The 23847-nt window shown below is 41.0% G+C and overlaps 2 protein-coding genes across 11 annotated transcripts in view; one reads left to right on the forward strand and one right to left on the reverse strand.

The window, feature by feature from the left end:
- MCPH1 (microcephalin 1) overlaps positions 1-23847 on the forward strand; it is a 190415-nt gene that overhangs the window by 67957 nt on the left and 98611 nt on the right. For 4 of the 5 annotated variants that reach the window (XM_057505049.1, XM_057505048.1, XM_057505050.1 and 1 more), the window contains one exon: positions 14062-14139. In XM_057505049.1, coding sequence (XP_057361032.1) covers positions 14062-14139 — 78 coding nt within the window. Of the gene's footprint in view, positions 1-9776; positions 9916-14061; positions 14140-23847 lie in introns of those variants that run through there. The other variant, XM_057505051.1, reaches the window with a different exon arrangement.
- Positions 16367-23847, reverse strand: part of ANGPT2 (angiopoietin 2) — a 50731-nt gene continuing 43250 nt past the window's right edge. For 4 of the 6 annotated variants that reach the window (XM_036898220.2, XM_036898221.2, XM_036898218.2 and 1 more), the window contains 2 exons: positions 19963-20093; positions 16367-17104 (listed from right to left, as the gene is read on the reverse strand). In XM_036898220.2, coding sequence (XP_036754115.2) covers positions 16944-17104; positions 19963-20093 — 292 coding nt within the window. In that variant the 3' untranslated portion in view covers positions 16367-16943. Of the gene's footprint in view, positions 17105-19962; positions 20094-21763; positions 23235-23847 lie in introns of those variants that run through there. The other 2 variants (XM_036898222.2, XM_057505052.1) reach the window with 2 other exon arrangements.

A 23847-nucleotide genomic window follows, 5' to 3' on the forward strand; every position in this document is an offset into this window, starting at 1 on the left:
GTTTGTGTGGTATTCTCTGGAAATTTCTTGTAAAGGAGAGTTCTAGCCGTTCTTCAAAATTAGATGCTTGTATGTGGCCCCGTTAGTCATATCCAAAAAAATGATGGTGATTTTAAAACAAAATCCAATTTGAATTTCTATTTAGTGTTTTTTTTAAACCGTGTTGGCAGTTCCTCCGTGTTTACAGCAGCCCCACCTCCACTGTCAGCTCTGCTGTTTTCAGCAAAGAGAATAGCTGGTGTTTTTCCTGCTTCATGACCGAACCGTCTGGCAGATACATAGAAATAGAAAACCGCGTCAGGAGGTGCTCTATTTCCTATTTGTGGGAGACAGGAAGGAACACAACAGAAAAATAAAGAAATTGATTTGGCCAAAGCTTTAGACCAAAGCATTTTTGTTCCATTGTGTTCACGCATGGGGCCCTTTGAATTCCGAGATAGTCTGGCTTTTAACTCTGACCCACTTGTTTCCTGCCTTCTCCCTGACGTGTCCACAGTCTCACCTGCCTTTGCACCACTCGGTGTCCCTTGAAAGGTAGTGGTGTGCCCCGTGACCTGGGCTTCTCCCCTGAAGCCCCCATTGCGTCCTGCTCTGTCCCCTGTCCCCGCAAGGCCATGGTGTAGTAGGAAGGAGTGACTCAGCTGCATTCAGGTTTAAAAATGTTGATTCTGAAAAGCTTATGGATAAGGCTTGATATGGTGTTTTAAAACTAAATCAGTTGTAAATGCAAATATAGAGTTCAGAACCTAACTCACTTCTAAGCCAGATTTCAAGGTGCTTAACTATTAACAAAACACCACTTTATAATCAAGTGTTTCATAAATCAAAAAATGGTATCATGATGAGTCAATTTTCTTGAAATAATGTGATTCCGTTTTGGCCTCCTCACACTGAATTCAGTAAGTGGTGGGTCTGATTTTATTGGCTTGAGCATAAAATAACATTTAGAACTAGAACGAAGCCCATTGTTCACGCAGTCTGTGCGTCGCCTCTACAGCGGAGAACGCTGCCACTGCCCTAAAGCTGCCGCCAGCAGCAGAACCAGCCCTGGAGTCGAGGTTCCCCGCCGGTGTTCCGGCACATCGCGCTGCCTTCCCAAGGCCATTCAAGAATCATCATCTTGAAAGCCGTTCTTTTTTTTAAACCCCAAATTGATGGACCAACCTCTGAACACCTTCTAAGAACCATTTTTAGGCGGCCTGTCCTTGGTGGCTGCGTCTGTGACCAGGACCCCTGAGCTGTGAGGTCGTCTCTAGCAAGCTTACTGGCCGTGCGCCAGGCGCTCTCCAGCTTGATTCCAGAGTCCTTCCTGCTCTGTCACAGCTGACGCCCCGACGAAGTCCTTGCACCTCACCAAGCGCTCCCTCACCCACTGCCTCACTGGATCCTTACCAAACACTCTGCAAGTGAGAAGGACCCTGTTTCTGTTTAGTGGTGGCGACACCGGATGAAGTACCTTGTCTGGCTGGCTTGTATGGTGAGCTTGGAAACAGTCTTGATCAAGGCATAGTCATCTCAGAGTACACCTAATCTGTAAACTTCCAGTGTTAAAAGAATGGGCTCTACTTGCGCATGGACACATAACCTGAGGGTCTTTGCTCCTTGAGTTTGAGGTAGTTACTGAAAAACACCCCAGCTCTTCCTCTGCAGAACCCATGCGAGCTGCTCTTTGGAGTCTCGGTGCACTCCTGTCTTGACCCCGGGGGACACGGGAAGTAGGTGGTCCTGTTTGCATCCTTGCCCTGGCTACACCCTCCTCCTGTTCATCCCGCAAATCCCCCCATTGGAGGCACTGCGCTTTCCCCGTTCCATTATCTCATGATCAAGAACAGCTCCGAAAAAGTGACTCACCAGAAAATCAAGGCCCCTGTGGAGTTGCCCTTTGTGAGAACTTCAGGAACGATGTGTGAGCAGGACAGGACTGTGATCACCATCCAGGTGCGAGCAGTGGTGGAGTCCAAGAAGTGGTGGATGTTGTTTTTTTGAGTGAGAACTCTGTGAAGCTCTCTGGAACAAACCTTTGACTATTATGAATGAGGTTCCATCATTTTTGGAATTCTTATATTGCATGAATAATGTGTTGTATAGTTTTGTGAAGGTGCTAGATAGAATCTACTGGATCCACCCGTCACAGAAAAGCATAATCCTAAGGCTGCCACGTGGCCCTGAGGCTGGAGAGGCCATGGGGCCAGAACATGGCTCTGCGGGTAACAGTCGGGGCTTTGGGAAGCCACAGGAGCGGTTTGTTTTTAACTAGGCAGTGGTGGGTTTTTACCTGTCTGGCTTCTGTGTGAAGAACGGATTGCAGGAGACAAGCAGAGGCAGGGTGACTAGGAGGAGGCAGTTATGATCATCTGGGTAAGAAACTGTAATAGCCATGGCTCAGGTAGTGGGAGATGGTGGGGAGATGAGATGGGCATACTTTTCAGGAAGATCTAAAAGGATTTGGTAGCATGTGGTATGTGGGAACAGAGAGGTCAAGATGGATCCTTCCTAAATTTTTTCCTTGAGCAACTGAGGGTAGATAGTGGTGGCATTTATACTAAGGTGGGGAACCCTGGGGGAGAAAATGTTTGCGGGTCTGCGGTACAGTAAAAACGTCAGTACATACTGAGTATGAGATTCCTAGTAGAGAAATCACCTATATGTATCTCAGGGTCTTCAAGCCTTCAGGTGAAGATCATATACATACTCATTTGGGAGCCACTGGTGCATAGACGGTGTTTAAAGCCATGGTACCCAGGGAGTGTGTGTACAGTGGGGAGGAGTGAGTGTGGGACTGAGCCCTGTGCTGAGCCAATGATTAAAAATTGGGAAGCAAGGGAAAGCAGCAAGGGTTGGATAGTGATTGGGTGGGGCTCCTGGAGAACGTGATGCTCAGAGTGAAGGACCATCTCAGGAAGGAGGGTGTGTCTGACTCGGCTGATGCTGCTGAAAGGTGGATAGGATGGTGGGTAGGATGGGTGGAGAAAGAGCATCAGCCACTGGCTTCGCCTGGATGGGTGTTGTCAGAAACCTTGCCAAGAGCAGGTGCAGGGATGAGGAGGTTCATTCAGACTTACTGTTCACTAAGTAGAGGAGTGGAAACTGGGTGCTGAGGACTATCTCCAGCCCCTTGCTGGGACTGGGTCAGAGAACCGGGCCTTGGTAGCTAGATGGGGCAACTGAAATAGGACCCACACCTGTAATGGGCCCACTGAAAGATGGTATTCCCAGTGTTTGACAAAGCACCTGAGTCTATTGGCTTAGCAGGAAAGAAAGGAGATTATTTATGTATATTAAAACTGAAGTTGCTCTATTTGGCAAACAGTTTAATTGGATAAGGCTGCAATTCAGAAAATTGAGTGATTTAGCTTCGGTACTGGTTGCTGAACATCCTATTCAAAGTTATGACCTTCAGGGACCACACTGGTTTGGTTTGATTTGTTTAACTTGGGGTAACTGAGTAGTAATGCCAGTTCTTAAATTTTTTTTTATTTCGAATTAGTCTTCCTCGCCTTGTGATTGGAAACTCTAGGACCTCGGCTTCATCCATGCTTAATTGTACCACATACTCAAAGCCTGTTTTTAGAACAAACCTGAGCTGTACCTAAATGTACATCTTTGTTAGCTAACCTTTGCAACTTTCTGTTGAGTTTCTGATTTTCCAACAGAGCAGTTCTTCCTTTAAGTAATAGCATAGGGCATCTTAACTTCAGGGTCTCATTGGAAAATTCAGCCATGATTTGATTCTCTGGAGCTTTCTGAAAATTGTCTTCAGTTTTCCATCATTTAGGTATTTGGATATCTATCAGTGACGTTGGGGACACTGTTAAGTATCCATTCCTTTAGGTTTCTAAGCACTATTACTGAGTTAAAATAGATTGCTGAAGAATATCATACTTGGACCCAAATAGTGTCTGCAAAGTACCCCTGTGAGTTAGGCTTTAGGGGTAATATTAGATATTATGGTTTATGTAAAAAATACTAGATTTTTGTAAACTGTTGTACCTTTTTCAAGACCATAATTGACAACATCGTACATTCTGCTACATGATATTTTTACGTGTGCGTCACGCAGTGCATTTCTTCTCAAATTCATTGCCTTGGAAGGTTCTCTACAGAAAGTCTCTAGACTTTTCTTTATCAGAGAAATAGAACTGTGTAACTAAGAGCGATGTTGTCAGCTGGCGTAACAGCTTGCCTTTGGTCATGAGAGATCGATCTCATAGTTCTTTTGAATCAGATTTCTTCTTCCAAAAGGAAGTTCCTCTCCTTGAATGTTAAAGTTCTGTATAACCTCATGACTTACCAGACATTAGTCGTTCTCAGACTTACAGACTTTGGCCTTACGTACAGGCGGTGGCACGATCGCCAGCCGTTGGCTCTCGCGAAGCCGGAGCCGAATCATGTGCTCTTGTCCGTCACATGGGCCTTGCTGCCTTCCTCGGCGGGCTACCCACTTCTCCAGATCACACGTCACCACAGAGTGTCCTTTAGTGAGGAGAGCAATACTTCTTCCCAGGTTTTGCTTCATGTAATTCTTCCTGATTTTGGCTTTGTTGGATAACAACAAACAAGAAAGAGGACTATACAAATACTTGGTGTTCCTCACAGGTTTTTTGTTTTTGTTTTTTGAGGTATAGTTAACATAGAACATTATATTAGTTTCAGGTATATAGCGTAATGATTCAGTATTTGTATATATTGTGAAATGGTCACCATGGCATGTCTAGTTAACATCCATCACCATATTTAGTTTTTCTTTCCCTTGGGGTGACAACTTTTAAGATCTACTCTCTTAGCAACTTTCAAATATGCAATACAGCATTATTATAGTCACCATGCTGTGCGTTACATCCTCATGGCTTATTTATTTTATAACCACAAGTTTGTACCCTTCGACCTTTAAGTATCTCTCCTATTCCATGTGCACTTTATTAGAGTAGGACATTAACTTCAGTTGTTAAATTTTAAACAATGTTTTTACTTTTAAGCAATTTAAGTAACTTTTGGTAGTAAAACTTCGAGATAGCAAGGGACTAGGGCAAAATAGCATTTGAAACATGCAGCCAGAATCTCTTTAACAGATACTGGTTATTTAGCAATTACAAGCGCTTGGTGGGGAGACTGTTCCTGTCATTCTTTACATGGCCCAAGACCCAGCACAGAACATGGAGCACAGCACTTGTTGAATGAATAAGTGAGTAGGTGGATGACTGACCATACTTGTTGTTTCTTTTAACCAATCTCAGAGTTTCTTCTTGCCTCCAATAAGCTAAAAATGTCATATCAAAACATGACATGTCATTATAAATTATAAAAATATATGTGTAGTTCATGTATTTCTTGTTAAAATTGATGAAAATAAGATGACCTGATGTTCACTTAAGGAAAAAATCTTTATAATTCAAATTCACAGAAAAAAAGGTAAGAAAGAGTGGTTGCTCTTAGTAGCCATAATATTTGGTTTATTGTCTGTGATGGTAATAATAATATCTACTTTGTTTTCATACAGCAAAGTGATGTTTCTGCTATTTATTTTAGTTACATTGGAATGTGTTATATTTATTTCTTTGTTTTCATTCTGATAAGAAAAGTACGAGCTTGTGTTATTTATAAAGATGTTTGGATTCCACATGGAAGCACGCTGGCAAAATGCTGGGTCACCCTGATCTTTGCTTAGCAATATGTAAAAAGCAGCTAATAGTGGCAGCTAAGCTCTAAAATCCAAAAATAACCCATTTTCATTTTTTCAGGCTGGAGAAGATTGAGTAAAATGCAAGCATCGTAAATCTAACTAATGCCTCTATACAATACAGCTAAACTTTTTTGTAAGAATATGCAGACGTGAATAAGCCTGCCGCTTCTTTTCCCTCTTGCTATCTGGTATTTAGTCTCTGTTAATATCTCTTAAAAAGGGGAAAGAGTTCTTAACTTCTTATTTTTAGTCTTCTCTGTTTTGGTTAAATAGGTTGTACGAAGGTTTGGTTTCCTGCCACTTTTTCCGAGGCAGCGAGAGCGGAGCTTTTTAGGCCTGAAGTACATCGGAATGGGGCGGGGGGAGCACAGACTGATTGAGACGCAATTCTGATTCCATAGGTCTGGGTCCCAAGCTGTGGCTTTTGCTGCCAGAGGCAGTGTGCAGGTTGCTGGCCCTGGGACCCCACCGACTAAAGGTGCTGGAGACCAGGTGGCCTTCTTTGGGGGTGGAGGTGGTGCTGCTTCCAGATGGTCAGTCGCACGGAGAATGTGAGGATGGGGCTGCCTTGTCTGGAGATTGACATTCTCTCCCAGCCCGTCAGGGCAGTCATTCTTTGTGGATACTGAGACTTAAATGGTTTTAGTTAATTAAATTGCTCATAGTTTCAGTGCTCAAAAATGGTGAGTTTGAATTTAAATTCAGCTTTTCCTCCATTCACAGCCCATATTCCTTCTGGTGATAACCTAGAAAATATTTTTATCTTCTGCTGCTTAAAACTTTGATGTATCCATTCTGTGACTGGACACCACATTATGTTTTTAAGAGAGTCATGGATCAGAGGGTGGATTTTAATGGTAATCATGTCACTTCCTCACTAGGTGTATGACAGACAAGTAAGGAAACTCTCTAAGCCTCAGTTTCCCTACCTGTTAAAAGTTTGAAAGATCATCTAAATATAGTGCTCAACACCCACTCAAGAAATGTTAATTGCGATCATTATTAAACAAGCACTTTTTGACATCTGTACCAGCCTTCATTCAAATCATAACTTGAGTGAACATTGACAACATTGTGCCAAGTGGAGGAAGCCAGACACAGAAGGTCACGGTGTCTCTGCAGCAGGTAAACCCACAGAGACAGAGAGCTGACTAGTAGTCACGGGGCATGGAGGGCAGGAGGGCGAGGGGGGATTAACTTAGTGGCATGGGGTGTATTCCTGAGACGAAAAAGGAGTTTTGAAACTAGGACAAGGGGGTGGTTGCACAACACTGGGGATGTGCCAGATGCCACTGTGCCTTCTAATGTTCCCTGAAAGTGTTCCTTAAAATGTTGGTTGGTGTAATTCTGGGAGTGTCACCTCCATTTTATTTCACCTCCACTTGAAAAATCATATATGGAAAATTGCCTCATTGAGGCAGGCATTTCATCTACTGAGTAGGTTTGTATTTTTAAAATAACTTTATGGAATTATAGAAAGTACTTCTTGATGTTCTGAGATGTGTTGGAAATACAGCAGAATGGCTTATTTTGGAACAAATAGTATTGCCTTGAAATTTTGCCAGTTCAAGTTGGTCTTTTCAGAATACTAGACCTCCTCTGTTTTCTGGCTCCAAATGTTCAGGACATAAGCACCCTATTATTCTGTTATTAAAAATTATACCATTGATAGACCCAGTTTTTCCTCCTGATGTTTAACCTCAAAATAACTTCATTGCTACAACTATTTAATTAACATTATGTATACTTTTATAATTTATAATGACATATAATATTTTTGTGTGACAGAAAGGTTAACGAGCCTGCCTGTTGTCACAAAGCTGTGAAGAGCTAGATATTGGTTAATCTAGTTGTCTGGATTCTATGCTCTTAATCTGTCTAGCTGTGTATAGACACTATGTTGTCTAGCTGTGGAAGAAACACAAATATTATTCTCCCTCTGGCAAAAGTCAAAACAATGTACAGAGCAGTGGATTCTCCTAAGGTGTTGAGAAAATCAGTTACCCTTGTAACTGAAACAAAGAATCTGTAAATTCTGATGAGGAAAAGATTTGTAATTCAATTTGTATTATTTTGTTGTTAGCTTAAGGTAGCAAGAAATTAGTAATTACCACTTTTATTACTCTTACATAGGAAAGAAGAGTTAGCAAATGCTAGATATAGGTTTCTATACTTCTGTAAACTTTTACAACCACATTTTTTACCACGATTGCCAAGGGGAAGGATGGGTGGGGCAAGGCATGATGAAGACAACCCCATCTATTTTCAATGACTAAAGTAGGGAATAAAGTATACTTTTGAACCATTTGAAATTAACTAAATTCCCATGAGTTAAATCTGTGGCACAAGTTTGTAACTGTCAGATTTGACTTAAAGCAGCTGGTGTTTGGTACAATATGAAGTTTGTTGTATGCAAAGAATATTACCAACATTTCCCTTCAGGCAGCCCCTTCTTCCTTCGCTGCTTTGTTCTGGCAAGTGTTCTAACCATCACAGCTGCCGTCAGATTCAGCAATTCTATGTGGTAGGTAGTACGCTCTGAGACGGGTCCAGAAACAATGAGTAATTAGGCTGGCTATTTAGAAATATGGAATATGCTTAATATTACAGTTACAACAAAAAATTGTGAACATTAATATTTTCAACACAATCAGAAATGCTCCCAAGTGAATTAATTAAGTCAGCTTCATATTAAAGCTGTCATTTTCATACTGGCAGTGAATCCTTATCATATGAGGTCATTAAATTTTCTCAAGCTCAACCTAAGATCCCTCTTACATGTCACTTTTTCCCTCATTCTAACCTTCTCTCATCACTCATACATTGAAATAATTTGGTATTGTCCCTCTCTTTAAAAAATTTTTTTGAGAAGTCAGGAATTAAGGGGAACTTTTATAGCATTTTTTCCTACTAAATGCTTTGTGAATGCATTTTTTCTTAGGCAGCTGAAAGCAATTTCTTAGGCAATTAAGAAAATATTAAGAACTTAAAGTGAATGTTAAAAATTAATTTGGTTCTGGTTTGGAAAGTTGCATTCTTGAGCTTTGGTACTTTTGATCATGTAGAATTTTCTAAGTATTCTTTGGGGAATAGGAGTTTGAAGTAGCTAAAACCTGGTACTTTTCACAGACACATTTACTTGTACACACACACAGTTTGGGTTTGTGCTATCTGGTTACTTTAGTAAATCAAAATTACTCTGACTCACAAAAATTGGTCTGCTTCACAAGCAATTTTAATGTTCCCGCTATTCCACTTCTGCGTCATATTGGAAGTCCTAGCCTGTGCAATAAGGAAAGACAACAAAAAATGCATATAGGTTGGGAAAGAAAGAAAGAAAGCTGTATTCATAGAAGACGTGATTGTCTACATAGAGAACATCAACAGATCTACAAAGAGCTCCCACAACTAGTTAGTTGTGGTCAGTACGGTTATAGAACACAAAGTTGATATAAAAAATTCAGTTGTATTTCTGTTAATGAGCCACTGGAATTCTTAATTTTTTTAAATGCCATTTAGCTTCCTCAGAAATTGAAACATTTAAGTTTAAATCTGGCAAAATATTTGCAGGATCTGCATGCTGAAAACTATAAAATGCTTATGAAAGAAATCAAAGAAGACCTTAAAAAAGAGAAATACTAGGTTCGTGAATTGTGAAATTTAGTATTTTTAAGCTGTCCCCCCTACCCTTTTTTCAGTTCAAGAGTAGTTGACATTGTATTAGTTTCAGGTGCACAACATAGTGATTCAACATTTATATGCTTTATGAAGTGATCGCCGCTGATCACCATGACACCAGCTACCATGTGTCACTATACAAAGCTCTTATGTAGTATTAATTATATACCCTATGCAGTACATTGTATCTCTGTCTTAATTATTTTAGAATTGAAAGTTTGTACTGTTTTACTCCCCCTATTTTGCTCTTTCTTCCAATACACTCCCTTCTGGCATCTACCAGATTGTTCTCTGTATCTGTAAGTCTATTTCTGGCTTGATTTTTTTGTTGTTGTTCTTTTGTTCTGCTTTTTAGATTCCACATATAAGTGAAATCATATGGTATTTGTCTGTCTGTCTCTCTTTTTCTCCTTCTCAGTTCTTCCCATTTTGATCTGTGGATTCAACTCAGTTCCGATTACAAGCCCAACAAGATCTTTTTGTAGATAACAACAAGCCGGTTCTGGTTGCAGAGCACTTTTGAAAAAGAAGAGCAAAGTTGGGGGCTCACACAACAGCGGAATCTAGGCGATGGGTAAATGAGAACTCTGTACTATTTTGGCAACCTCTGTGTAAGTCTAAAATCATCCAAAATAAAATGTTTTTTAAAAGTCAAGTATAACTTAAGAAGCCATAATAAAAATGGCACTGCCTGCTCCATAGTTTCCTAGCCTGGATTCTCACTGCTAAAATAACCTTCTGATATTTTACCTACGAAATTCTAAATAAAATACTTTTCCTGCCATTTTTAAATTCTTTCACTTTTAGACATTATCCATAGACCTCCTTTTATGGAAGATTCAAATGTGACTATATAGCTGTCTCTAGTACTACATTACACTTCCCCTCCCCAATCTACTGAATATGGTTATAATTTTTGTTGAGCATTTTATGTGTGTGTACTAACATGCACACACATATTCACACACATATACATGAATGAGTATGTGAATACTGTTTGAGCCAAGCCACATAGTGATTCATTTCTGGTAATTTTTGGTTGGTTTTCCTAAGCTGATCACTGACAATTATTTTGATTGCTTATATTTTTCTGTAAAAATATAGTGAATATTTTCACTATAGTGAACCTATCACTAATTCACTGCAAAATTTTCTAAAAGCACTGTAATTCTTCTGTCAAGTCTGTCTACACGTCAAATGATCTTTCAGCCCCATTCATTTTTCCTGGAGACACCCCGGTGAATCCCAGTGTCCTCCCCTGGAGACCCGTGTGCTCTGGGTCTACAGAGCAACTGTTACCCTGGACTCAGGAGTCCTGTTCGTTTGGTTTTGTTGGTGTTTTCATGCTCACGGCTTTTATCAAGTGGGTGCAAAGTCATGTTTAATAATGAGGCAGTGAAAAGCCATTTGAGACTCTGCCTGCCTGAGTGGCGGCTAGATAGTCCTATGGGAATGGAGGTGCTGATGAGGGACGCCCAGGTGTCGGTGTCTGTGTGTCTTGTTTCCCAGGATGGTCAAGGTCCCCCGGGAAAGAATGGCCCTGTCCCGGCCTGCCTTCTGTGCGGGGGGTTTCCCTCGTGCTTCTTACTGCTCTCAGGAAAGCCGTCTGATTTTCCTTCCACCTTGTTCCAGAGGAGGGCAGGCTGGGGGGTGAAGATGGCTCCTTTCTACCCTGTTCCACACTCATTTTCAGACATACCTCGTGCCACCAGCTTCTCTGCCCTCCTGGGAATCTGCAGGGAATCAAGTGCTCTCCGTTGGCTTCCTTCTCCAGACACTTACAAGCTTTCTTTGCCCTTGTAAGTCCATTTCCCCCGCTCCATCTGCTTTGCAACTTCCAAATTCCAACATGTTTGATCTGCTGCGGACCCTTTCCCATTCTTTTTCATGCCATCATTTTCGTTGCGTGCTGGGACATGGTGAGGATGAATGGGTGCTTATTTTACTGTGTTTAACCGTAAGCTGACTTTGTTTTCTTCCTTGTAAATGATGCTATTCTTGACGTGCATTTAATATTAGTGTCCTTTTCTGGCTTGGGTTCGCTGGAGCTACACCGCCTCACGTTGTTCAAGTAGAATGATGAAATGTATATAAACTGAGAAGACCATTTATATTTGTCCTGGCATGGAATTAACTGCGTAGTCTGTCCCACATTACGCAAAGTCATCTCATCAGTAGCTCTTAATCTAATAATAAGTCAAGAAAACAGTTCCTATTTAAATTTATCAACAAAACTCAAGTTTTATAAATGAAAATTTTTAAATGTCAAACATATTCATTTGCAGTGAGTGCTGAAATCGCTCAGCCCTCCTTTTAAGGACTGTAAACATGGGACTGATCTTCTGTATTCACAAAATCCCATTCCTTGCTTTATTTACCTTCTCAGTTACTTTTTATTCTATCACATATATTATGGGAAATATGTTGGGTTAACCTTCTATTTTTAAGTTCACTTACAACCTTGACTATGATCTTGCAGAGTACATTTTCCCAATTTTGAGCACTCTAGGAAAAGGTAAGTTTGGTTAATAAAAGAACTAAATCAGAAAGTTTTTCCTGTGTTTCTAATTTGATGATTTCATTACAGTCAAATCAGTGTTTTCTGTTCTCTCTGTTCAATATTAATTCCCAGCATACCTACATCCATTACATTTGTGAATTCACTTACCAAAATTATACTGTGGATGCTTTATGGCTTTATTTTTATGACATTTAGAAAAGGATAAATTCAGAGAACATAAATTTCCTAAAGAGGAATTTTAATGTGGATTACATTTGAACTCAAATCCCACGTGCATTTTTAGGACTAGTTCCTGGAATTTCTCACTGGTACATTCGTTGTGTCTCACTTTGTTGCCTCGTGTCTGAACTGAGCCAGGGTTTGAAACTTTTTTATGTTGTATTTCCTGAGCCAATCATGACTTTGTAGGGAACCACACACATATTGTTGTTTGTGCCTCTGTAAATGGTAACATACACTGATTAATAGAAGTAAGATAAACACTGTGACTTAGGTGTTCTTAACCACCTAGAAGGAACAAAGTAGAAGATGATTTCAGTACACAGTTACCAATTTTCTAATACTTTCTTTCACTTGATATCTTTTTTTTTTTTTAAATGCTGGTTGGGCCCTTAAAATCAGAGAAAGCAAAGAGACTTAAATGGCAAAATGCTCATCTCACAGATAACTGGAAATTGAACAGAGTCCCTGAGAACACAGCTCATTCCTTTCTGTCTACGGAGTCAGATTTTCCCACGTCACACTCCGTGCCCAGTGTATCCTCTTGGGCCCGGTGCCCTGTCTGCCTCCTGGCTTCTCGGCCTGTCTTCTGGTTCTCCCGTGAGACATTTCTTTTGCCATGTGCTAGTAATGCCACTGTGCACATGGGGATAGAAACAGCATATTATGCTGTCCCCTGTGAAGCCGCCCAACCCTGTTTCTTGACATTTAAAATGTCGGCCCAGCTGTGGACCTGCTCTTGAGTCCCCTGGACTGTGCTGGGTGGCTTCCTCCCATAGGTTCCCACAGCCCTGTTTTGGAGAAACCACCATTGTGGTTTGCCTTCCTGCCTCCCTGCAGTGGGTGAACTCCACCAGGATTGGCTTTGTTTCCAGTACTTAGCACGGGCTCTTACTCACGGCAGGCTCTGCCTAAGTTCACAGATGATCAGACAGTGAGCTGAAGGAAATAACTGTTGAATAAATATATGCATCTGTTTAAAGTAAGATTCAGGCCACTGCTGAAAATTGTAATTCTGATTCTGTATCTTGCTCTTACTTTACTACTGTGCTCACTTTTTATTAGGAACAAAAAGTTGCTCTCGTGTTAGATAAGCACTGGCTTTGAAACCACTAAAACGAAGGCTTGAACTCATTCCCAGTAAATCAGTAAAATGAACCTAATGTTTGTAGCAATTCTAGAAAAGAGTGGATTCACTGAATATAAGAAGGGAGTTTGCAGATAAAAAATAAACATGGGGTATGTAATCCAGTTTGGTTATTTTAATTGTAATATTCTGATGCATAGAAACAGATTTTTTAGGAAGTTTGGTCATGGGGTAGAGATGACTGCAGAATCTCCAACTGTTGAATTAAAAATAAAAATGTGGTTTTGATCATAATCATTTTAAAATGTGTGGGTTCAAATAATAATAATAACAAATATTAATAATAATGAAAACTTGCTTATGAGACATTTTATCCTTCCAATGTCTGGGAGGGATATGTTAGGCAAAGTCCTGAAAATATTAGCTGATAGGAAAAATGGTCGCATGAAAGGGTTGTTTTTTAAATTCAGGCTTATGATCTATCTTCTCCTGATTTGTTCTCTTAGTTAATAAAATCCCAGGATATTTACTGAGGATTACCTATAATGATTCCTTAAATTGGAAACTTGGAATTTTTTTCTTAAATACAGTATTTTGTATGTCTAGAAATCGGGTGGTATTTAGTATTTGGCCTCACTAGACTAATAACCCAGATTTCTAGTCATTGTGATATTTTCTTAAGCATTTATTAATACTCATAACATTTATGGCACTTTGATGTTTAAAACACACATGCTTCATTCAGATCCACAGAGTGTGTAGTCACTGCTGGGCTTTTTGCCCGTTTTGTTTTTGCTACATCTACAAAGTGGTTTATTGTCCACTAAGAGCCTGATAAATCTGTAGTAAATGTTCTGCTTATTGTGTCACTTACAGGTGCTGTGGTCTTTGGAACTGGGTCACTGGATTTCTGAGGAACCGTTTGAACTTTCTGACTACTTCCCCGCAGCTCCTGTAAGTCAGACTTTACTTTATTATGGTAAATACAACTTGGTATTCTAGGAAATCATGACTGGCGTAGATACAGACTCACATTTTTAAAAAATTGAGAGTAATTATGCCCATTATCAAAAGACATGTTTATGGAACTTAACACTTTTTATCTATTTATGAAAACAAATGTGAGAAAGTGAAGATGCAATCTCAGAATATTTTAATTACAACAGTCCTCAGGATTAGGAAAAACGAAAATGGAAAAGGTAAGATTTTTAAGATGTAATATCTTGCTTGCTGCTTTAAAAAAATGTTTTTACTACTCATAGAGATGGAACTGATAGGTATAAAAGTTGTGACCTGCTCTGATGCAGTCTTGATGTTTCTCCTGAATTCAGCTTCAACTTTACTGACACATAAGTACTTAAATGTTTAATGGAAAAGTTCCAGGTTCTGATTTTTTTAAAGATTAAATGATAATAACTAAGTAGATAATTTCTGGTTTAGTTGGAGGCAGCATTGTGCAGAAGTTGGCTTTCATTTTCAAAAATGTTAACTGGTTTGTGACACAATTCATTCTTTCAAAAGATTAATGTGGAAAGATAAGTGGTGGTTATGCTGATTTTTACCCACAACCAGTCTTCATGGTTTTTTTAGTTGTTGCGGTATGCCGTAGGACCATCACACAACAGGATGTTGAACTCTGTCCTCTGACCACTGAAGGTACCCAGGTTGTTGGACTGTTTGTGTTTTTTCATTGTTAAGATTAGTGGGTTGATTGCTTCTCAACTTTATACATGCATTCTTAAGGAGAAATAATTCCTCTCAGCGAGACTCGTTCTTTGAAATACCTTGAAAAGAACTAAAGTGTAGATGTAACCCCCCTCCCCATTTTCTGCCACAAGAGAGTTATGTAACTCTGAATAACATTGAATAACATGGTGCAGTTTGTCTTTGGAATCATTTTACCTGCATACATGGGCAAGTGATATAAATTATGTTGTTGCCAGGTTTTCCTGTTGTTTTTGTCATATGGTCACTGAGAGATCATAGAAACTGTTGTTTCTTTTGAAGTGTTGATATTTTCTTATCAGATAGATGTTTTTTAATTTGATACAAGTCTGTGATACCTCTGAATTTATGAAGCCTTCTTATGTGGAATAAGGGCAACTGTTCAGAGATGGGGCATTCCTTTACTCAGTTGATATGTTTGCCTGGGAAAAGCAGGGCTCCTGAAACTCCCAGAGTCCTTACACATAGCAACACATGGGTTTTCTAAAACTAAATCAGTGTGGGAGCAAATAGGGGTAAAATTAATTAGATGAGAAAAACAGAGTAAGGAAAAGTAGTGATGAAACAGTAGAAAGAGAAGACAGACATGAGGTGAATGCTGGTTGCAAATTTGACTCTTAAGCTTCCTAGCAGCTGACTCAAAAGTGAACATATGAGATATTGCTTCCAAATTACAAACCATTACACAATGTTTTTTAGCATTAACTGTACTATGAAAACCACAGAGTTAAAACTTTAGGAATTTGTTTTGCAGTCCTGAGTTCAGATCCATGCTCTCAAAATTTTCTGTAAACATTTGAATCTCTTACAAACATCAGATTTTTATGGTTTTGCACTCCAAAACAATTTTTTTTTAATTTGGTGGTGGACATTTAAAAAAAAGAATCTTAACTAGTGCAAATTATTTTTTTCCTCAGATAATTTTAGGGATTAATATAGCTTGAGAAGTACAGCTTTGTAAGTGTTATGAATAGAAGGGCTTTCTCGGCCACAGACTAAATTGTAGCCTACTTATCTAAAACACATTTTACTAAAAGGGAAAAAAGACATCCCTAATGGAATAGTGAGTAAAAGATAGTAAAGTCTCTTTTTCATGGAATTAAATGTATAATTTTCTTCATCTTTAAAACTCAAATTTTTTCTTGTCAAGAGGCACACTTGGTTGTTTCAGACTCAAATTACAAAACTGTAAGTATTACCCAAAAATGTAATCATCTCACCTAATAAGTTATATTTAATTAACTAAAAATACCTTCATATTTAATAACCAGGCAGAAAAAAATAGTACAATCTCTATAGAAACTAAAATAACACACATTTCTATTAATAATTTCAGAGATCCTGGAATTTTTCACCATATAAACTTGAAATATATATTTGAGAATTAACTTAAAACTAAGCTATCAGCACATATGTAAATATGGTTTGCAAAATGAAAAATTAAAGCACCTAGAAGAAGGGGTAAAAATGCATTTACTAGGTTTTTTCTTCTCCAAATATAAACTGCTAATAAGCACTTCTCAGGAAGTCCCTGAATATATAATACATTTTTATGGCTTAGAGAATCTCTTCTTCCTTTTAATTATGATAGTGATGCTGGATTCAGGCCATATGCATATTTACACAATCTATAAACAGTGCTTAGAAGAATATAGTTCCAAGATTATCTCTACTCTGTAGCATAAGTGTTCTGCTTTCCAGTTATTTATTGATGAATTTGCACACAACATTCTTGGCTGTGACAGCAGAGTCTGTAAACTGTCAGTCTCATTCGCAAGCTTGATTCATCTTCGGGAGGGCTCTCTGTCAGGTCCCAATACCAGCCGTTTCTTTGGGGCTGTGCTTTTGTTCAGTGACGAGGTCAAAGTGATGGAGTTTCGGGGCTCTCCATCGGAGCCCACGCGTCCCTGGGGTGCCCGAGAGCGTGCTGGCTGCCTGGGGTGGAAGAGAAGACAGTGCAGCCGCGTCTCTTAGAGCTTTGGGAGGAAGTCGTTGACAGCGCCGGACACCACTCTTGAGGTGCGCGCAGGCACCTAGAAGTCTGCCGGCCGGATCATCATGGCTGTGGCCTTGAGCGAGTAGCCCGATCCTTTCCAGTAGTACCACTTAATCCCGTTGAACTTATTTGTGTTCTGCCTCTGTGGGTAGTACATTCCGTTCAGGTTGGAAGGACCGCATGCATCAAACCACCAGCCTGTGGAAGGCAAACACAGGAGTTAGGCACTGGGGAGCCCCCACCGCCTCACGTGGGGTGGAAACGGCCGCGCACCGCCAGCCGGCATTCACCAGCACTCCTGGGTGTGGGACGTACTGCCGTGACAGAGAGGTGTGGTTTTCTGACTTGAGGCCAGTTGGATCCTGATCCCATCAGGGCGAATGCTTTCTGGAGTCTCCTTACTCCTTTCCCGTGCAGAGCAAGAGGGGACTGTCCTGCCCCATCCTGGCTGGGTGAGCGTGCGGTAGGTGCAACCCCAGTGTGGGTGTGCAGACGCCAAGAGCCGCAGGAGGACTCTCATTGTGCCAGGGTTATTTTCCAGTTCCAGGGACATAGTGTAGGCTAGACTGATTAAAGGCTTCCCTCCCCCTGCAAAGAAATCACTTTGCTTACAATAGAACCCTAAATTTTAAGTACTCAATGGAGCTAGATAAAAAAGAAATTTTTGAGTCCCAAAGAGAAAAGGGAAAGGCCAGGTTATCGTGGTGTGCTTACCAAGGTAAAGCCTGCCACCCTGCCTCTGTGGGTAGTACCCTCACTCTGTGATGTGACGGAACGGCAGCCCGTGAAGGCTGGGTCCACACCGACACCTGAGCAGCTGCCGCTGGGTTGTAAGCCCCTAGAGTCAGGAGCAGCCGGAGGCCTCGGTGGTGAGAAGGAGTGACCCCAATCTACAGGCATTAAACTGAACAAATTCTTAAAACATCAGAAGGATGCATACTGTATGATGCTACTTACATAAAATTCTACGATACAGAAAACATAACTAGTATTAATATCTCCATAGATAGTAAAATAAACAAGGATGAACTTGCTTAATTTGGTGGTTCCCCCAGGGGCAGGTACTAGTGGGGCAGCTTTAGTTGTACCTGTGAGGTTGTATTTCTTTAGAAAATATTCTGTTGCTATTACTGTATTTTATTATATTTACACATTGGACTATGATCAGCAATTATTTTATTCAGGGGCCTCAGTTCTTTCCTGATGGTAACAGGTCCGTGACTTGAGTTGGTGTCTGTTTGATAGGACATTTGTGTGTGTACTCAGAATCCTTCAAAATATTCAGGGATATTGCAGGCTTCTAGATCTGTCCATTCTGGAGCCCATTGTCTGACTTGACTATGCATTTATCATCCATGCGAAAATCTAGCTGATGGTGAGGCTACTTTGTGCCCTGTCCAGACCACGGGCTGGAATATGGCCCTTTTGCAGCCGTGACCCCTCCACGTTCTCTCTTGGCCTGCATTTCTTCTCCCCTGTCTGTTTTCTACTTCCACTCTCAGGCCTGAATCTAGATTTGAGTAAATAAATACATTGTTTCCTTGGTTATTAATGCACTGCTCCTACTCTCAAGTAGCTCATGACACGTGGGTGGTCTGGAAGCCGCCACCCTCTTGAGTGGACAGCTGGCTCGGTGTGGGAATGGCAGACAGACAGAAGGATTCGGTGTATTTGGTCCCCCACCCTTGTTCCCCTTTTGTTGGCTTTAAAAAGGATTATTATGGTGGGGCGAGGGAGACAAGCTGCTTTTACACAATCAATATAATAGCTTCCTTGCATTGGAACAACAGCCGGAATAATTGTGGCTCATAGGGAAGGCCTTTGCTACCGATATATATTATGCTGATACACATGCAGAGTATCTAAGGGACCAAGGGATTGATTTCTTAAGGGAGCCTGATTGTCTCAGTGTTACTTTAGCAACATGAAAATTACTGAATTTCAGGTTATTTTGATAGATAAATCCATCCTTTTTACTGTAAACGATTCTTAAATGAAGTGCAAACACATGCGAAGCTTCGACCTTCTACTTGTCCCTTCAGTACCTTGCGTCTGTAAACGGACCGGCCACAGCTCTCACCCCGGTATGCCCGGGTGAGTGACGAATGGATTTTTGGTAGCACGGTTCACGGTCCCCACAAATCAAACCCTGCTTGTTTCCTGTCTGCCTTTACATTCAGTTTGTACTGTCGGCAGAACTTTTGCTGCTGGTTTGAATCTCTCAGTGTTTTTAAGAACTAACTTGACAGCTCACATCAATTTTTTTTCTTGTCTTAGGCACCATTAACTGGTTATTCAATTTTTAAACTTTTAGAACTCAGAATGAGTTTTCTAACAGTTGGTTCCTCTCACTGAACTCTTAAATGTTTCTGAGTTCTAATCCAGCCATTTTTAAGTGACTGATTACAGCGGTCATGCTTACGGGTACAAGTTCCACTTTTTTTAAAAAGTAGTGTGACCCGAAATCTCCAAGGGAAGAAGAGCCTGGAAACAGGCCTTGATGCCAACTGCACAGCCCTCATTTTAATGTGCTGCGCTAAGAACGCAGGCTGCTTAAGGAGTTTCTTTGTGTGTGTAGGCAGGCATTCACTACGTATTAATGAAATCCGTAGAAAAAAGACCACTGAAAATTCCTTGTTTGAACAATAAATTACTAACTGGACACATTTCTATGGTGATGAACCTATATCGCTGTTCTGGTTGCCATTTTGAGTTTTTTGACCTTTCAAATAAAGCAGGCTGGAATTAAACCACCTCCCAACACCTGAGCCCAAACCCAGGAAAGATTCTGCCAAATATCAGTCGTGCCCTCTCCTTTCTGGGATAGGTCCTGAGAAGACACGGCTGGCCTGTTGACAATTCTAGCTCAACATCACATTTTGCTTAAAATTGAACTGCCTGAAAAAGTGAGAAGCAAATCTCTCTGCCTGGAGTGAGGCAGTCTGTCCATGAGGTGTGGACATGGTCACCAGGACAGGTTGCAGTCCAACTGGTCAGCCATTCCCTCTATGAAATTCTTGCTTGCCAAAACAATAGGAAGCGGGAGCGTCACCCACCTCCTGTGAGCATCTGAGAGCATTTGCAAATACATTTGTCGTTGTCCGCATCCTTTGTGCTGAAATCATTTCCTGGTTGGCTTATGCTGCTTATTTTGCCGGCTGTCCCCGTAAGTCCTTTAAGGTGAATCCTGTAAGCATGCAGAGAAAAAAGGAAAAGAATGCGCTTGGCTTGGGCTGTTGATTTACTGTGGTGGAAAATTTTTCATAATGAAGAATTACATTCTACAGAAAGGCATTCTGTGCTGATTAGTGTACTAACGCATACCCCGGACAAAATATTTTTGCACTGGTATAAACAGGAACCCACTTATCATCAGATCTCTAGGCAAAGAGGGATGTTTTCATGAAAACCTCAGTGCATATCTCTTGCACAAGCGTCAGCGGGGGCTTCGGGGTGCTGGCATTTAGTCTGCTGCTTTCCCATAGACAGAAGAGGGGGAAATGCATGGGGAATCCTCTTTGCAGGTCTTCAGGCATCATTCACATAGAAACAAGAGTCCTGAGATGACAACTTCAAACATTATTTTTGGTGTGGTCGGGAGGGCAGCAGACACCACCAAATGGGCACTGAATTTGTACTCTCTGGAACTGTGTAGAAAATAAATCCATATGGCTGCCCTGCCTCATTGCTAAATAAAACTGTAATGAACCTGCTAGACATTGAGAAAGGAATAAACACAACATTAAGTCAGGCACTAGATAACAAATAGCCTATACTTTTGGAAGATTGCAAAAGTGTGGCCTGCATGGGGATCTGTGTGTGGAGGAGGAGATGGGAGGGAAGGAGAGGGTATGTGCACACCGCTTCAAGGAGCCCCCGGCAAAATGGCACAGCGCAGCTCAGGGCACATGCTGGGCAGGATGCAGTGTTACTGGGTTGGTATATGGCGTGTGGGCAGCTGGGGGTTGAGTGTTCCCGTCCTGGGGATCCTACAAACCAAAACCCCACAGTGTCAGAAGGAGGTTGTGTTTTAAGCCTGCTAAGTGGTGCTCATCTTGAAACTTGCTCACTCTGCTAATCAGTGCCTTGAAAGGAATATGATTTCAAAGGATTCACATTGGAATAGAGGGTGGAAAAGAGAGGAAGGGTCTCCAGGGACCCTCTCTAACTAGGCTGGCTGGACACTTTCCAGAGCTTGGGCACTGAATGTCCAGACCAGTCCTGAGAGGCAGCTGTTACCCCTGTTTTCACAAATAAAATCTTTGAGGTTCATTGAGGTAGGGACTCGTCCAAAGCCACATCTTGTACGTGGTAGAGCTAGTATTTGCACCAGATGCATCCAGCTCCTCTGCTAGGGTTCCTCCGTGGTGCACGCCTGAGTGGGGTGCTTGTTTACTGGAAGAAGCAGTTTTGAAAAGATGGGGTGGGGAGCAGAGCACGTGCAGTTCCATAAAGCTCTGGCCCTAAGCAACTTCTGGTTAACAACTTAGATTTGAAACTGTTTATATTATCATCGTAGCCCCAGAAACTCCATCAGGAGGCACTGGCTGTTTCTAAATTTCACTGTGGTTCTCATGTCTCAGAAATGACCCTGGCCCCTGGTACAGCCTCTCAATACCTGTGGGGAGGGATCACATGGGTTCTACTCATCAACAGGACTTTACACTTCCTGTCTTCCCAGCCCTTCCTGTTGATCATGATAGGACGGAGGAGACCACATCGCTTGCCCTGCCTCCTTCTAACCTCTCCTGTCTCCTTTGAACAATTCCAGTTCTCATGGAATTCATTAAGTTTCCCCTAAGGTGAGCAAAATTAGGAAGAATACTATTTTTTGTTAGTCTCTGTATGATTTTAGATCCTTGTATTGTACAGCCCATTGGTTTAAAGTTGCTTTCTTTAAAATTTGGTTAAGAATAGCCACATTTTTGAAATTGCATTAAAATTGATCTCAGTTGCTTTTATATAACAGTAGAGTAGAGAAGGTCATTACAACATTTAATAATTAAATCTCTGTGTTTGTATAGAACTGCCAGAATGTTTGTAAAAAGAGGCCAGTTTTTAAGGTTTACTGTACAAATAAGTTTTTAGTTTTACTAAAAAGAATCATATTCTTTTGATGTATTTATCCACTCCTTATAACATGTATTTTTCAGTTTTCCAACATTTGGGGAACATATGTTTAGAAAAAAAGAACACATCAGCTGCTCCATACAGTCAGCATTCTGAGACATTTGTAGTTATTATTTAGTCACATGATGGCTCGCATCACCACAACATGTTTTATAAGGATAATTTATTTGATGCAATATCTGTCTTAACACTGCCAAGTAAATTAAAATGAACTGTAAACAAATGTGCTTTTTATGAGACTAACACACCACCTACTACGTTAAGAAGGCACTCAAATGTGTGCCTTTTAAAATGGCATATCCCAAAATTGGTTGCATTTCCAAAGGAAATGTCTGTTAAGAACCATCTCAGCTTACAATATTTTCATAATGTCAGCATACGAGGGTAATGACCCATTTTGTAAAATCTTCTTATGTAAACCATCTAATCCTTAGTTTTTGTGTTTCTTTCTTCTTTTTTCTCTCTTTAATTCGTGTGTTGTAGAGTCCTAGCTATTGCCAGTTGAAAAAATATTTAGCTTGGAGGTAAAACAATGACCAACCACTTGTGTCTAAAAATTCATTGACATTTTTATCTGTTCGGAGTGATTTCAGAGCTGCCATGAAGCCTGAGCACCTATGTTTCCATTCATCTGAGCCACTGCCTCTCCAAGAGGGCCCTACTCTTTCTAGGACAGGTGGTAGACTATGTTTCACTGACATTTTGAAAGTCATGTCAGAGCTGCTTGTATGTTATCTATTTTCAGAACATGCTTCTGACTTTTGGCCCGCTGTTGTTAAAGGAAAACACACAGGGCATTTCATGATTCTCAGGTAGTTGTCAGGCAAGCTGGCTCTCAGCCTATTGTTCTGTGCTGTCATCGTGACCCACCCCCAAGAAGCCAGCTCAAGGACTTTGAAATCATGTTTATTTTCCAGACTATTTGAATCTTGGAATTTCTGTTGAGCAGAGGCTGAGTTTGGGACATTAATGGGGTGTAGATGCAACCGTCGGCCAGGTGGTGACTGTCTCTGTGCTGTCCCTGTAGACATTTCATAATGTGTGTTCCATGAACACCAAACACCCTGGTCTGTGTTCCAGGACCATGTTGGTGAGCAAGCCATTGTGTTGTGCCCCCTCCAGCCAGTTCCTGAGGCACCACCGGGCGCACAGCCAGCCGTCTCTCTCTACCGCACGTGGTGCCTTCCCATCATCACACCTATTTTATGGGATCATAAGGTGCTAACCTCTCAGTCACGTGGCATTTTAGAGCCAGAAGGTAAATTCTGAGTCAGTGTCACTCATGCTTTTCTTAGAACATTCAAGATTAGCACCAAATAGGTGGGATGGGGAAAACCCACAGGAGCTGTGAATCGGCCATTCCTTCCAGGGCAGGGGGCAGAGTGGTTGATAGACTAGCCCTCCTCCCTGATTCCACCACTGTTACAGTTGGCAGCTCAGCCTGACTTCGGGGTAGAACATAGCAATTGAATGTGTGTAAGCTGCAAAAAGATAGATTTAACTTTTAAACCTTTAGGAAGAAAACAAAGCCTTAGGTTTACACCTGTTATGATAGGGCATGACGTTTTCCACCAGGGACACAACATTCACAAATAGTTGTCAAATGCCCATCATCTGCTAGGCGGGGCTCCTCTGTGCTTTGCGGATACCCAGCAAACACAGCAGACAACACACTGTCCTCATGAAGGGTCCCTTACATTGTCAGAACCAAAGCCGGAATTTTAGAACTAGAGAAACTTACCTAAAGGCAGCCGAGAACTCTTAAGACACAAAATGTTTTTCCATTTAAGATAGTTGAAGAGTAGTTTAGA

This window comes from Manis pentadactyla, chromosome 7, assembly GCF_030020395.1.
Source record: "Manis pentadactyla isolate mManPen7 chromosome 7, mManPen7.hap1, whole genome shotgun sequence".
In the NCBI taxonomy this organism is placed as follows: Eukaryota; Metazoa; Chordata; class Mammalia; order Pholidota; family Manidae; genus Manis; species Manis pentadactyla.